Source organism: Mesoplodon densirostris, chromosome 3 (assembly GCF_025265405.1).
Source record: "Mesoplodon densirostris isolate mMesDen1 chromosome 3, mMesDen1 primary haplotype, whole genome shotgun sequence".
NCBI lineage: Eukaryota > Metazoa > Chordata > Mammalia > Artiodactyla > Ziphiidae > Mesoplodon > Mesoplodon densirostris.
The window spans coordinates 146,043,771-146,057,662 of NC_082663.1; the positions used below are offsets into that span (position 1 = coordinate 146,043,771).

The 13,892-nt window shown below is 59.0% G+C and overlaps 1 protein-coding gene across 3 annotated transcripts; it reads left to right on the forward strand.

The window, feature by feature from the left end:
• Positions 1 to 134: 134 nt before the first annotated feature.
• Positions 135 to 13,858, forward strand: RAVER1 (ribonucleoprotein, PTB binding 1). Of its 3 annotated transcripts, XM_060094176.1 has the most exons (13): positions 135 to 398; positions 1,962 to 2,028; positions 3,613 to 4,082; positions 7,733 to 7,924; positions 8,045 to 8,174; positions 8,529 to 8,623; positions 9,474 to 9,561; positions 9,907 to 10,118; positions 10,214 to 10,507; positions 11,289 to 11,363; positions 11,766 to 11,906; positions 12,294 to 12,377; positions 12,465 to 13,858. In XM_060094176.1, exons 1-13 carry the CDS (start codon positions 183 to 185, stop codon positions 12,609 to 12,611), a joined length of 2,211 nt encoding a protein of 736 aa, XP_059950159.1. In that variant the 5' UTR covers positions 135 to 182; the 3' UTR covers positions 12,612 to 13,858. The 3 variants fall into 3 exon arrangements, with proteins under 3 accessions (XP_059950159.1, XP_059950160.1, XP_059950161.1); XM_060094177.1 differs by lacking the exon at positions 11,766 to 11,906; XM_060094178.1 differs by lacking the exons at positions 9,474 to 9,561; positions 9,907 to 10,118.
• Positions 13,859 to 13,892: the final 34 nt, after the last annotated feature.

Consider the following 13,892-nt stretch of genomic DNA (forward strand, 5'->3'; position numbering starts at 1 on the left):
CGGAGCCTGTAGCGCCCAGACGCGGCTTGAACTCTGAGAGGAGGGCGGGGCCTTACCCAATGGGCTGAGGAGTCGGGAAGGAGGCGGGGCTTCTCTCGGCCAATCGGCGGACGCGCCCTCGTTGCCGCTCTATGCCGCTCCGCCTCGGCTCGCTGGTCCCAGAAGGCGCCGGGTTTCCCAAGATGGCGGCCGACGTGTCCGTTACTCACCGGCCCCCGCTGAGCCCGGAGGCTGGGGCCGAGGTTGAGGCTGATGATGTCGCGGAGCGCCGGGCGCCTGAAGAACTGCCGCCGCTAGATCCCGAGGAGATCCGGAAACGCCTGGAACACACCGAGCGCCAGTTCCGTAACCGCCGCAAGATACTGATCCGGGGCCTCCCGGGGGACGTGACCAACCAGGTGTGGGGGGGGCCCTGTGGGAGCGTGGCGGGAAATACCACCGTGCGCGTGCGCGGGGGGCACCGGGCGACACCAACGCTCTGGCCGGGGGGCGTAGGCAGAGTCCAAGCGCGGGATCCACGCGGGGTCGGGAGAGACCAAGAGCGGGATGTGGGGGGTCGGAGATGGAGGGTGAAACCAACTTGATTGAGGGGACGTTGCTAGGGGCGACCACAGGCTTGGACGAAACCAAGTGATTGAAGGGGGCGGGGAGTGGAAGGGGGCGGGCAGCTTTGGCCACGTTGGGGGATTGTGAATGGGCAGCCAGATTGGGACTGTGGAAACTGGGACGCCAGTTGCTTCCTGCTCTACCATGGAGTGGTGGGACCTCATATCCATAAGTTTCATGGTTGACTAGACTATGCCTGTTCCTAGCAAGCGTTTATTAACTCCTTTTAGAGGTAGATCCGGAAGTTGTAGCAGCTTCTGGGGTCTTTTTTCCCCAGTAGCCTCGGGATTAATTTGGAAAAATGGAGCCTCCTCCTGTCCCCATGCCACAGACCTGCAGAAAAGTGTGTGGGGGGGGCGTTGTTCCACGTAGCCCCACCTTGGCTGATCTGGCCAAGGGTGCTCTTCTGTTGGGGCCAAATGGGGCAGGACTTCCCAGTGCTCTTTGAACCCAGGAAGATTGCATCTGGTCTGCCCTGCCCATCAGCGATGGAATGGGTTCTTTGTCCCTGCTGTGGAGAATCTCTGGTCTCTGGCCCACCAACACACCTGCCATTGGCTCTCTCTGCCCATGGGTGGTCACATGGCTGGTGGGGCCCTAGGAATGTCGGGAGGAGTGTGACTTGGGGACAGGCCTGGGGCAGGCGCCCCTAAGCATAGTCTGGTTTGTTTCTAGAGTCAGCCATCCTTCTAGTGCCCACCATCTCTCAGCTGGGAACACGCTGTCTCTCCTGCAGGGTGCACAGTGTGTCTGGCACAAGCAGGCCCCAGAGCCTCGCCCCCATAGCTGGCTTGCAAGAAGGCAGCCCTGCCAGTAGGAGGGAACGGGGAGGCACGTGAAGCCACACAATGTGGGCTTATTAAGTACACAGGGTCCCCAGTCAGGTACCCATGGGTGGCATTCCCACTGCTGCCCTGACCAACTGCATGACCTGTGACAATTTTCTTCACCTTTCTGAGCCTCAGTTTCCACATGTACAAAATGGATTTGTTAATACTTGATTTGCAAGGTTGTTGGAAAGAGTCAGTCTTGAAAGCCGAGGTTCAGATGAGTTAAACAACTTCCCTGTGGGTGTATGCAGAGCTGGGACTTGAACTCAGACACACCTGACTCTCTAATAAGAGTGTATTGTGTTGGTTAAAAGCATGGGATCTGCAGCTAAGCTCTGAATCCCAGCTCTGCCAGGTATGGCCTCAATGGCCTTGGGCAAGTAGCTGCTCTGAGACTCAGTTTCCTCCTTTGTAAAATGGGGATAGTAATTGACCTGCCCTCATAGCTGGTCCACGTGAAGGTGGCACTGGGTTGCTCCCTTCAGCCTTTGGTGATTCCCTGTCCTTTGGCTTCTGTCTCCACAGGAGGTGCATGACCTGCTCGGCGACTATGAGCTCAAGTATTGCTTTGTGGACAAATACAAAGGGACAGGTTTGTGGGACTGTGGGGTGGGCTAGGGGCAGGGGATGACAGCCCCTGAAGCTGGGAGAATATTGGCCCAGTGTCTCATGAACTTCAGGCCCAACATTCAGCAGCGATGGAGGGGATGTGGACCAGAAGGAAGCCAAGAGAATGGAGGGGCACCAGTTGTTCTGGAGGAGTTGAAGGAGAACACCAGACAGGCGTGGGTGACTGGCCGGCTGGGGGGATGGCTTGGGAATGGGTACCCAGTGCCCAAGTATCTGCTGGGTAGCCTGGAAGAGGAACATCAAGGATGCCCCACGATGGGCGCCCAAGATGAGGGACAGATTGGGGCAACAGTCTGTCCTGCGCTGGACCTAGGGTACATCTCTGCCGAAATGGCAGCCTCCCTCTGGCCTCTCTGCCTCCACGATTTTACTCCCCTGCTTGCCTTTCCCCAGACCTCCAGCTCTGATCTGACTGCAAATCTGATCATACCTGGTCCTAACCCTGATCATTCTTCTCTCTCCTCAAAACCTGTCTGAGGCTTCTCCTGATACTACCTTGCAAGGATGTGCCTCAGCCTCACCATCTCCTCAGGTGCCTAAGCTTCCAGGCTGTTCCCTCTGCCACTGTTCTTAGCTGTCTCCTCTTCTGTCCAGCTGGCATCAGGCAGCTCCTCACAATGCCCTGAGCGCACCCTCCCCCACCCATCATAGCACCGACCACCCTAGGCTGTCGCTGCCAGCCTACTCACCTGCCTCCTGCATGGGGTGGTCAGTTCTATGAGAACAGGGACAGGTCTTGTCAGCCGTGGCCCCCTACATGGGAGGCTCTCGGTGGGTGTCTGTGCCCACAAGGCATTGTGCCAGGTGTTAAAGCAGCCAGGGCCTTTGCCTGTGAACTATAAGATGGGTGAGAAGGAACTGAGGACTGGTGACCCCTCGAGACCTAGCTGGTGGGCTGGAGTACTGCTTAAGGTCTTGGGCCCTGGAGGCAAATGGACCTGGGTTCTAGTCCTGGTCTGTCCTCACTCTATGACCGTAGGCAAATGATTTACCCTCCTCAGCTTCGGTTTTCTTACCAGCAAATTGGACATGACCTGTTGGAATTGGCCGTGAAGCCAAACGTATTAAAACACCTGAAAAACTGGGTGCCTGGGAGCCGGCCTGCCTGGGTTCAAGTCCAGGCACTTGGGCAGGGCACTGCTCTGGGCCCATTTCATTGCTGGAAAAATAGTGTTTGTGAGGAGTAAGTTACTCCCGTTTGACAGACAAGGAAATAGACCTCAAAGCCACTCGGGGGCTAGAGTTGAAACCCAGGCTCCAGTGACCACATGCTTAACCACTACCCTGTGTGTCACCTGAGTTACACATGTAGTTCTTAGGACGGGGCCAGGCTCCCAGGAGGTGAGTGTCACCGTGGGTTGCAAGGAGGCGCTGGCTATTGTTGCTCAAGGCTGGCAACTGTTCCATTCAGCTGGTGCCTGCGATGTCCTGGCTGTTCGGTGTTCTGAGGTCACATGTGGTTTGGAGGGGGGTCGGTGCGGGCGACCATGGGGTGGAGGGGCAGGCCCTCGGGGGCCCCACTGACCCACACTCCCTCCCGCCACAGCTTTCGTGACCCTGCTGAACGGGGAGCAGGCCGAGGCCGCCATCAGCGCCTTCCACCAGAGCCGCCTGCGGGAGCGCGAGCTGTCGGTGCAGCTGCAGCCCACGGACGCCCTGCTGTGCGTGGCCAACCTGCCCCCCAGCCTCACGCAGCAGCAGTTCGAGGAGCTGGTGCGGCCCTTTGGCAGCCTGGAGCGCTGCTTCCTGGTCTACAGCGAGCGCACCGGCCACTCCAAGGGCTATGGCTTCGCCGAGTACATGAAGAAGGACTCGGCCGCCCGCGCCAAGTCGGACCTGCTGGGCAAGCCACTGGGCCCACGCACCCTCTACGTGCACTGGACAGACGCCGGGCAGCTGACGCCCTCCCTGCTCCACTCCCGCTGCCTCTGTGTCGACCGCCTGCCACCCGGCTTCAGTGATGTGGATGCCCTGCGCCGGGCGCTCTCGGCCGTCCACACACCCACCTTCTGCCAGGTGAGCCCTGTGCCCAGTGCGGGGATCTCGGGGAGCAGATGCGAAGCCCAGAGCACCTCAGGGAGCCCTTTGAGTCACGTTCTCTCCAGTCTCCTGGGTCCCATTTCAGTAAGGCAGCAGCGATGCCACTTTGAAGGGGCTTCTTGTTAGGAAGGCCACGTGGTGCAGTGCATGACAGCCCACCTAGGAGCCAGGTGGCTGGGCTTCAAAAAAAATGGCTGTGAGGCCTGCTCACTCTGTGTTCACATCCACTTCTGTGCTCACGCCTCCTGGGTCCCAGGCCCCGGGCCCAGCATCAAGGAGGCTACTCTGGAGGAGCCCATAGTCCATTTAAGCCTTGAGGTCAGGAAGTTGGACGTGGCCAGATCCCAGCCCTGCTCTGTGGCAGCTCACTCACTCTCTGAGTCTTGGTTTCCCTCCTCTGTAAGAAGGGGTTCAATACTCATGTGTTGGTTTAGCAAAACAATCCCTGGTTCATTCCAGTCTCACTTTTTGGGCCCTTCTGTGAGGGTGTCTAGCCCCGTGACAGGCACGGTGGGGTGAGAATAGGCCAGACCCAGCTCTCAGAGAGCTCCCAGGTGGTCGTGCCCACAGACCCCCAGGGTGGACATTCCTTCAGCACTCACTGGGCTTACCTGCAATCCCTCCATCCTGTAACAGCCTGGAGAGGCAGGTGTCATCCGCGTCTTCAGGTGGGGACACTGAGGCATGGAGAGGTCAGTTGACATGCCCCAGGACATACAGCCAGGGTGTGGCAGAGCCAGCATTGGAACCCCAGGCCACCCTGGAGGAGGCTGGTACTGGGCTCAGACCCCAGCTCTGTGGCCTTGGGTGTTGGTGCTGGGGAATTGGTGTTGGTAGGAGCCCCTCTCTTTGCTCAATGCTGCCTCTGCCGCACACCTACTGTGTGCCAGGCCCTGTTTGGGACTCAGGACACAGATGACATATACATATAGCTTAGCAGCCACCTCCTCTCGTGTGGAGATTGTAGGGCTGTGGCCAACTACAGGTTCTCTCTCTGGGCCTTGCTTTCCCCATCTCAAAATGGGTCTGGCCGTGCTCTGTGACTAGGTTATTGCAAACGGCTACTCACGCATTCCTCTACTTAGGCATATTCACCAGATGTCTACTGAGCACCTGCTGAGTCCCAGGCCTTGAGGTGACCGCCTCTGAGGAGCCCAGTCATGCTGGGCATCCTGGTTGAATGGAGGTTGGGCTTGGGAGTCAGGCAGGTTGAGGTGTGAGCCTCGGTCCCCCTATTTAGGAGCCTTGTGGCCTTGGTTGCTCTTTGACCCCTTTCTCTATTTGTCTGATGAGACAAGCGTGACTGTGAGAAGAAGCACATCCGGGCCTTGGTGCCGGGCCTGGCCAGAGGCGAAGGTGAAGTGCTCTCTAGAGGTGGGCTGAAGGCCCGAGCCTGCTCCGCCTGGGCACTCAGAGTGGGCGCTGGGCCCATGCCCACAGCCTCCCTGCCCCTGCTGAGCACACTGTTGAATCCCCACCGCTACCTTGCCAGGTGGGTCTAGTGGCTGGGCCCATCTTACAGATGAGGAAACTGAGGGCCATGGACGGGCACGTGCAGTGGCCTCCGCAGGCTGGCCTGCCAGTAAGCGGTGGGCTGGGAGCCAAGATCAGGCAGCTGACCCTGGGGCCCCTGCTCTCAACTGGGTGCCCCTGCCTCCCACGACGGGAGTTTGCTGCCCATGTGGGGGGTGTTTTATTTTTGACATAATCAAGAGGAGATCGTGAAGGAAAGCCCACAGCGACCCAGTCCAGTTCACTTTGCCAGTTATCCACAGGCCAATTGATGTATCTTTTTTTATATGTATATATAATTTTTATTTATGTATTTACTGCCGTGCGGCATGTGGGATCCTAGTTCCCTGACCAGGGATCAAATCTGTGCCCCCTGGAGAGGAAGCACGGAGCCGCAACTGTTGGACCACAGGGAAGTCCCTATGTATCTTAATTGCTTCATTTTATTGCGAAGTTGCTTAAAAATGTTTGAATGCTATGGATGTGTATAAAGCAGGTGTCCCAAGACCCTGGGGTGTTATAAAAAGCCTTTTCAACTTGATTCGTTTTTATGAATGGGCAGTCCAGGCCCATTTCAAAATTTAGCATGTCCACAAGGGCCCTGCGGTGAAGACTCCCTCCTGGCTCCTCAGGGTCTTTTCCTACAGCCCCTTCTCAGGGCAGTTTGTGTGTGTCCTTCCAGTGAGATTTTATTACGCATTTCAAATGGATATGTATATATGTTCCTGCATTCCCCTTTTCTTGACTCAAATATTGCCATGCCTGCATTGGTTTGACTTTATCTTGGGCGTCTTTCCATGTTCAGAAATGAGAGCTTTCTCATTTCTCCTGTAGCTGCGCCATATTCCATTTTATGAACTCTGTGCTATGTCCTACTGGCGGGCAGTGCGTTGCTCCAAACCACACTGCAGTCATCCATGCGACATTCTGGACCCAAGAGGAACAGCACTGGTTCTCAGGACAGCCATTGCCACGCCAAGGTGCCCAGTCCTGTTGAGGGCTTCTGCCTGGCCTTGTCTGATCCCAGCTCCAGCTCTGTGGCCTGAGCAAGGGACTGCCCCTCTCTGAGCCTCAGTTACTTCACCTGCAAAGTGGGTGTGCTGAAGTAGCGCCTGTGGCATCTGGCCCACGGGCGCGCAGGGCCCAGCTGAGTGCTCTCACAGTATCTGCTCGCCCTGGGACAGCCCCGGCCCACAATTCCAGCACCTACAACACCCTGAAAACCAAGAGTTTTGTTCCGAGTTGGGCAGGCTCACTGGGCAGCAAAGCCTGAGTTGAACTGACGTGGGGGTGTCTGTGGCCTTTGTCTTTGCAACTTGCTGCTGGGCTATTCACGAGCTTGATTTCCAGGGCGCCTCAGAACCCACTGGGAGTGACTGATACATAATACAGGGTGTGTGCGGCACCCTCCTTTCTCATCTCCCAAACAGCCTCAATCCTGGAACATATCTGGCCCCAGGGTCTGGAGAGGGGGCTGTGGGCCGAAAGTATCAAATGACTGCATCAAGGGGGGTGAAGGGGCCTCTCTGGCCTGCTCGTGACCACATCCCTGTTCCCGCCACTCACTGGCTGTGTGACTCCACCCTCCAGCCCCGCACCACCAGCCTCAAACCCGAGCTTGGTGGCCACCTGCCTCACCACCAGGCTGTGTGCCCTTCCCAGCCCCACCTGCATCCTCGGGCTGAGGTTTGTGGCAGGGCTGCACTTCCAAACCTGCTTCTCCCGCTGGCCCCTCCTCTTTGAGCCCTGCAGCATGTACTCGGGAATCCCAGGCAAAGTCCCAAAGTGGCACTGGCGCAAGGCCTGGGGGAGTTGACTCGTGTGGAGTGGGTCCTGGCTCTGCCCTCCCACCAACCAGTGTGACCTGGGGCATGCTGACCTCTCTGAGCCTCAGTTGCCCCCTCTGAAAAATGGGCAGAATGTAGCATCCTGGGGCCATTCAGAAGATTCGACGAGCTAACACTGAAACCAGGCACAGGACAGTGCAGGGCCCTGAGTCCATTCTCTCTGGGGGTCACTGTCATCAGGATCCTCATCTGGTCACCGTTGTCACTTCATGTGATGGTGGTCACCGCCACCCAGGTGCTTATGACTGCCTCTGCCCCCACCCCCAGCTGGCATACGGCCAGGACGGGCAGCTGAAGGGCTTCGCCGTGCTGGAGTACGAGACGGCGGAGATGGCGGAAGAGGCACAGCAGCGGGCAGACGGCCTGGCCCTGGGGGGCAGCCACCTGCGCGTCTCCTTCTGCGCTCCTGGGCCCCCTGGCCGCAGCATGCTGGCTGCGCTCATTGCTGCCCAGGCCACGGTGAGCACGTGCCAGAGGGAGGGTGCCCCAGAGGGTGGAGATGGGGGGGGCCAGGGGACCGGGCGGGCACCCTCTGTGGCCAGGCAGGGCCCTGAGCTGCTTCTCTATTCCTTTCTGCAGGCACTCAATCGGGGCAAAGGGCTCCTGCCTGAGCCCAACATCCTGCAGCTGCTCAACAACCTGGGGCCCTCCGCTTCCCTCCAGCTGCTGCTCAACCCCCTGCTCCACGGTGGCGCGGGTGGCAAGCAGGGTAAGGCAAGCAGGGGCCAAGCGCTCTCAGAACCAGGCACCTCCCGCAACCATTCCCACCTGAGCTTCGAGTGACATGAGCCCATGAGCAGGGGCTGGGATGAGAGTGATGCTCCCCCGAGGGAGCTGGTGCCCTGAGCCCCTTGCAGGGGGAGCAGGGCAGCCTGCAGGGAGGCAGGGTGGTGGGGGGAGGGACCGTCCCCTCCTGGGGGGACTCAACTCCCAGGGCCTTTTCTTTGGTTGTCAGTTACCCTCTGGCAGCTTCAGTTTCCTGCTCTCCACAGGCCTGGACTGTGTTTAATTGATGGGGGGTTCCACCCAGGGCCCGCCTCCCATTTTCTGGGTCTCCCCCTAGGCCTCCTGGGGGCACCCCCGGCCATGCCGCTGCTCAATGGGCCCGCCCTGTCCACAGCGCTGCTGCAGCTCGCCCTGCAGACCCAGAGTCAGAAGGTAACAGCAGGCCGTGGGCCACGGGCTCCCTCCCCACTCACATCCCACAGCCCCTCGTCATTCCGTTTCCAACACCACTTGTACCCACCAACGGGTGGTTCACCATCAGTGGGGTTGCGGACCATCAGGCTGTGTCCCTGGGGCCCATTATGGGGCCTGGCCTGTCGCAGGTGCTCAGGACTCAGGAAGTGACTCAGTCAAAGCTGAGGCCGCACAAGGGAGTAGAGGGGCCCCTCATCCCCGCCCCCTCAACACACACACACACACACACACACACACACACACACTCACTCACTCACTCACTCACTCACTCACTCACTCACTCCCTCCCTCCCCTGTCTGGTTTGATTCACTGGGGCCAAGTCAGTGGTGCAGATGTGTCTGATGGTAACTGACAGAAGGTAAGGTTGTGGGCTTGGGCCCTGTGTGGCTAAGAGTGACTGAATCCATATGTGGCTGTCACACGCTGTGTGCCTGAAGTCGATGTGGTGTTGTGCGTGTTAAGACGCTGTGCTTCCGAGATAATCAGCAAGGGGGCTGGGTGTGAGATGGTGGGTGCCAAAGGAGGACTGTCACAGTGTGGATGTTTCACAGTAATTGACAGTGTGGGTGACAGGCTCTGACCCGCTGCGCATGGTCCGTGTTCCCTGGGTCTCCCCAGCACCTCGGGCAGGCCCTGGCATGCAGGAGGCCTCGGTCACTATCGACTGGGTGGGTGATGGCCAGGCTGTCACAGACATTGGGAGACACCCTGTGTGTCTGTCTGTGATTGGCTGTGGGCTGGAGTCTCGGTGTGCTGGGCGTTGTGACCCACTGCCCTCGCCTCCAGCTGATTGTGCTCTGTCCCTAGAAACCCGGGATCCTGGGAGACTCTCCCCTAGGCACCCTCCAGCCCGGGGCCCAGCCGGCCAGCCCCCTCCTCGGGGAGCTGTCTGCAGGTAATGCAGACCCTGCTCCTCCCCATCTCTGTGGGCCCCACCCCACTTCCCCTTCCTGGGCCCCTTTCCTCACTGGGCGTGGTAAATTCCCAGCTGTGCAGCTTTGGGCAAGTGACCTAACCCCTCTGGGTCTCAGTGTCCTCACCTGTCAGTTGAGTGCGTGGGTGCGCACCTCCCTGGGGAGCCATGAACATCTGGGAATTGATGCACTTTGAGGGCCCTGCTCAGTGTCCAGCACATAGTTGCCCCCCGGCTGCTGGCCCTGGTCCAATGGAGGCTGTAGGGCCCTGGGAGGAGGGGCCCTGTGTGGTCGGGCTGCTGACGCCCACCTCCTTCTCTCTGTAGGAGGGGGCCTGCCCCCGGAGCTGCCGCCCCGGCGAGGGAAGCCACCGCCCCTGCTGCCGCCACTGCTTGGCCCCTCTGGGGGTGACCGGGAACCCATGGGCCTGGGTCCCCCAGCACCCCAACTCACTCCACCCCCTGCTCCTGTGGGGCTTCGAGGCACTGGTCTCAGAGGCCTGCAGAAGGACAGTGGGCCTTTGCCAACGCCCACTGGGGTAAGGCCCCGCCTGCACCCAGCACCATTCCAGCCCCCTGCCTTGTGAGGGTCCCCCTGCCAGGGGCCCTCGTGAGCCCGGTCCTCCTGCCACAGGTCTCGCTGCTGGGGGAGCCTCCCAAGGACTTCCGGATCCCCCTGAATCCCTACCTGAACCTACACAGCCTGCTCCCAGCCAGCAATCTGGCGGGTAAGGAGGCCCGGGGCTGGGGAGGCGCTGGGAGAAGCCGCCGCCCAGCTGAGGGCCCCCTGCCTAACCCCCCGGCCCCTGGAGGTGGTGGCAGCAGCAAAGCTTTCCAGCTCAAGTCCCGCCTGCTCAGCCCCCTCACCAGCGCCCGCCTGCCCCCCGATCCAGGGCTGCCCGACAGCTATGGCTTCGACTACCCCTCAGTAAGTACCTGGCCGCCCTGTGGGCAGCCCTCCCAAAGGCCGGCTGCTGTGGCCCTTTGTCCCTTGGGAGCAAGTCACTCTCCAAACCGACATTTCTCTAGTACTGATTGTGCCAGGCCAAGCGTTAGGGAGACAGCGGGGAACGTGCTGGACACGGTCCCTGCCCTTAAGTCTCTTGTCTGTTTGTCTCTGCACATCATCAAACCCTGCTTCCTGTCAGTCAGTTTTTCTCTCCCGAGAGGCCTGCAGCCACACTTCTGCTTCTCCTTAGAGACAGGGCTCAGCCTCCTCTCTGTCTCTCTGTCCTTCTCCCCTTCCTCCCCTCTGCGATTCATGTCTCTGTCCCTGGAGAGCTGCTCCTTCTATGATTCCAACTTCCTCTAGGCCAGACGTTGCAGGCTGGCCACCTGTGTTGTGTTTGGCCCACAGTGGGTTTTAAAAAAAAATAACTGAAATAAATGCCAGTGCCAACATAAAAAAACCACAGGAGTTCACACAACCTGGATGCCCTGCTTGCCTTGAAAACTCCAAACCCCTGGGCCCACTGGGGCCACACACTCTCACAGCCCTCTGGGGTCCAGGTACAGTCACCCCCCCTGGAACTGGGTACCTATTCTGTCTCATTGCCCCACCCTGCTGGCTGAGTTTGCCCTCATACACTAGAGTTTGCCCTCTCCTGGAGGGGGCTGACTTCCCCGGTGACAGCTGTGCCGTGGAATTGAATCAAGGGTGAGGTTGGTTACAGACCCCAACCCAATGTGCTTCTCCCACTTTCATTCAGGATGTGGGACCTCGGCGGCTCTTCTCCCACCCACGGGAGCCAACCCTCGGGCCTCATGGACCCAGCCGACACAAAGTAAGAGCTGCCTTGTCCACCCTACCTCCTGGGTGTATCAGTTAGCTCTTGCTGCATAACAAGCAATTCCACCACTTTGTGACTTAGAACAGCAAATATTTTATTATTTCTCACCATTCTGTGGGGTGGTGGGTGGGCAGTTCTTTGCAGTCAGTAGGCTGGGGAAGAGCCTCAGCTGTAGTGATTTATCTGCTCCACATGGAGCTCATCCTCCAGCAGGCCCCCCTGTGCTCATGCATGTGGTTCCCTGGAGGAGGGGTCCCCGGAGGAGGAAGGGAGGGCAGGCCCCTCTGCTGGCATTGTCACACCACTGTCGTATTGGCCAAAGCCCAGAGTTGTTTGGGGGACAGAAGGGGTGATACTGCAATGATCCGTCTTACTCAGCCAGCCCCCTCTCTGCAGATGTCCCCCCCACCCAGTGGCTTTGGCGAGCGGGGTGGCGGAGGTGGCGGTGGGCCCCTCTCCCACTTCTATTCGGGCTCACCCACTTCCTACTTCACCAGCGGCCTGCAGGCTGGTCTCAAGCAGAGCCACCTTAACAAGGTGAGGAGCCTCCCTGACTGAGCACAGGTCCCCAGGGACAGCCAGGATGCACGGGGCCCTGTGACCTTCAGCGCCAAGGCCAGGGTGGTGGCAGGGGTCAGTTTTGCTCAGGGCCGAGCTGAAACAAGCCATTCTCCCTGAGCCTGTGTGTCTTATACCCAGTATTGCCCAGGCTTCTTGGCCTCTCACTTCCTCCCCCGGCAGCCCAGGGTGTGGGTGGTATAGCCTCAATCCACAGATGAAGAAACTGAGGCCCAGAGAGATGAAGTAATCTGACCCCAGTCTCATAGCTAGTAAGTGGCAGCAGCAAGATTTGAACCCGACACCCTTGCCTCTGCTCTGGGGGCTGCTGGCTTTCCCATCCCTCATCTCTCCCATTTCTCCCAGGTGGTCGGCTCCTCCCCACTGGGCTCTGGAGAAGGGCTCCTGGGCCTCGGCCCTGGGCCCAATGGCCACAGCCACTTGCTGAAGGTACGGGCAAGGGGTGGGGACACTCGGCTGGGGATTGGTGGCCCCTGGGTGGCCCCTGACCCGCTACCCCTTCCCCTCTGTCTCCAGACCCCACTGGGTGGCCAGAAACGCAGCTTCGCCCACCTGCTGCCCTCGCCCGAGCCTAGCCCAGAAGGCAGCTACGTGGGCCAGCACTCCCAGGGCCTTGGAGGCCACTACGCAGATTCCTACCTGAAGCGCAAGAGGATTTTCTAAGGGGCCAGTGCTGGAGATGCTCAAGGGCCTGCACCAAATCGCTTTTGGGTTTTCTGGTGTTTTGTCTTGTGTTATTTTGCTTTTTTTTTTTTTTCCTTTCGGTAATAGAAAAATTTCTGAAAGACTTTGCTGACCAACCAGCAGGAGCCCAAGGAATGTAGGGGTGTCTGGGAGCCACTTTGCACCTCTGGCCTGCTCCCAGTGTGGAAACCCTGCAGCCTTAAGAGGGAGAGGCCATGGCCTGCTCTCTCTCCCCACCCCTGTGTCCGCCTGTGTTCGTCTCTCTGGGAGTTCTCTCCTGCCTCGTCGCTTCTGTATCTTGGCCTTTCGAGTGCCTTGGAGGTTTCCCTGACCTCCCGTGAGGATCAGAGACTGTCCCCCTTTTTTAACTTTGACAGCTGACTTTGGTTTCCTTTTCTAATTTTTATTATTTTTTAAACAATCCAGGACGACCCCCCAGCTCTGATTCCTTCATGGCCCAGCGTGTCTGGGCCTCCATTCCACACTTTTCGGTTTGAAATGGCTCACCCCTTTTTTCTGTTTCTCACAACTGCTGCAGGCATGGCTGTCTCCTGCCCCTGCCTGCCCTCTCTGAGCTGTACTCCAGGTCCGGGTCCCCCACCCCCTACCACAGCCCCCTCGCCTTCTGATGCCTTAAAAGCCAGGCTCCAGGCCCCAGGCCCCGCTGGCCAGAGCCTCTCAGATGCTGAGCTCCGGAAGCTTGACTCAGGACCAAATGGCTCTGGCCTGGGGATTGGGCCTCTACCCGTGGTCCCCCATCGTGGGGACAGCAGAAGGCCAAAGCCTTGGTCTTGGCAAACCAGTCCCACCAGTCCTCCTGCTCAGGCTTAGGTGCAGGGATGGGCTTTCTCTGCCAGCTTAAATTGGTCCCCCTGCTGTCTGTCTGTCAGGCATTGTGCATCTCACTGAGCCTCTGCCGTTTCTTCCATGTTGAAGATAGCTCCGCCTCTTCATCCCCAGGCCAGATCACCCGGAGCTGGCCTCCCTTTGGCCCAGTGCTAGAAAATTCAACAACATGCCAATAAGCTCTGCCCCTGCCCACCAGCAGGACATGTCAGCCTGAGGTGACCCTGGGCCCTGGTCCTGGCCGGCTGGGCCACCAGCTTCCCTCCCCTGACTCTGGGGGTCAACATCCACTCCGGGCGGGGGGGGGGATGTCCTCTCCCCAGTCTTCTCACACAGACCTTTGCTGAATTAAAGTTTGTAAGTAAATGGTTTTAAAGAAAGCAGACCTGTCTGGTTCTTGGGATAACAGTGGGC

What these genes read in the sequence shown, in the direction of transcription:
- RAVER1 (XM_060094176.1), top strand. Translation starts at nt 183, where the DNA reads ATGGCGGCCGACGTGTCCGTTACTCACCGGCCCCCGCTGAGCCCGGAG. An exon ending in ATGGACCCAGCCGACACAAA is followed by an intron (nt 11,364 to 11,765) that starts GTAAGAGCTGCC and finishes CCCTCTCTGCAG; the next exon opens with ATGTCCCCCCCACCCAGTGG. An exon ending in AGCAGAGCCACCTTAACAAG is followed by an intron (nt 11,907 to 12,293) that starts GTGAGGAGCCTC and finishes CATTTCTCCCAG; the next exon opens with GTGGTCGGCTCCTCCCCACT.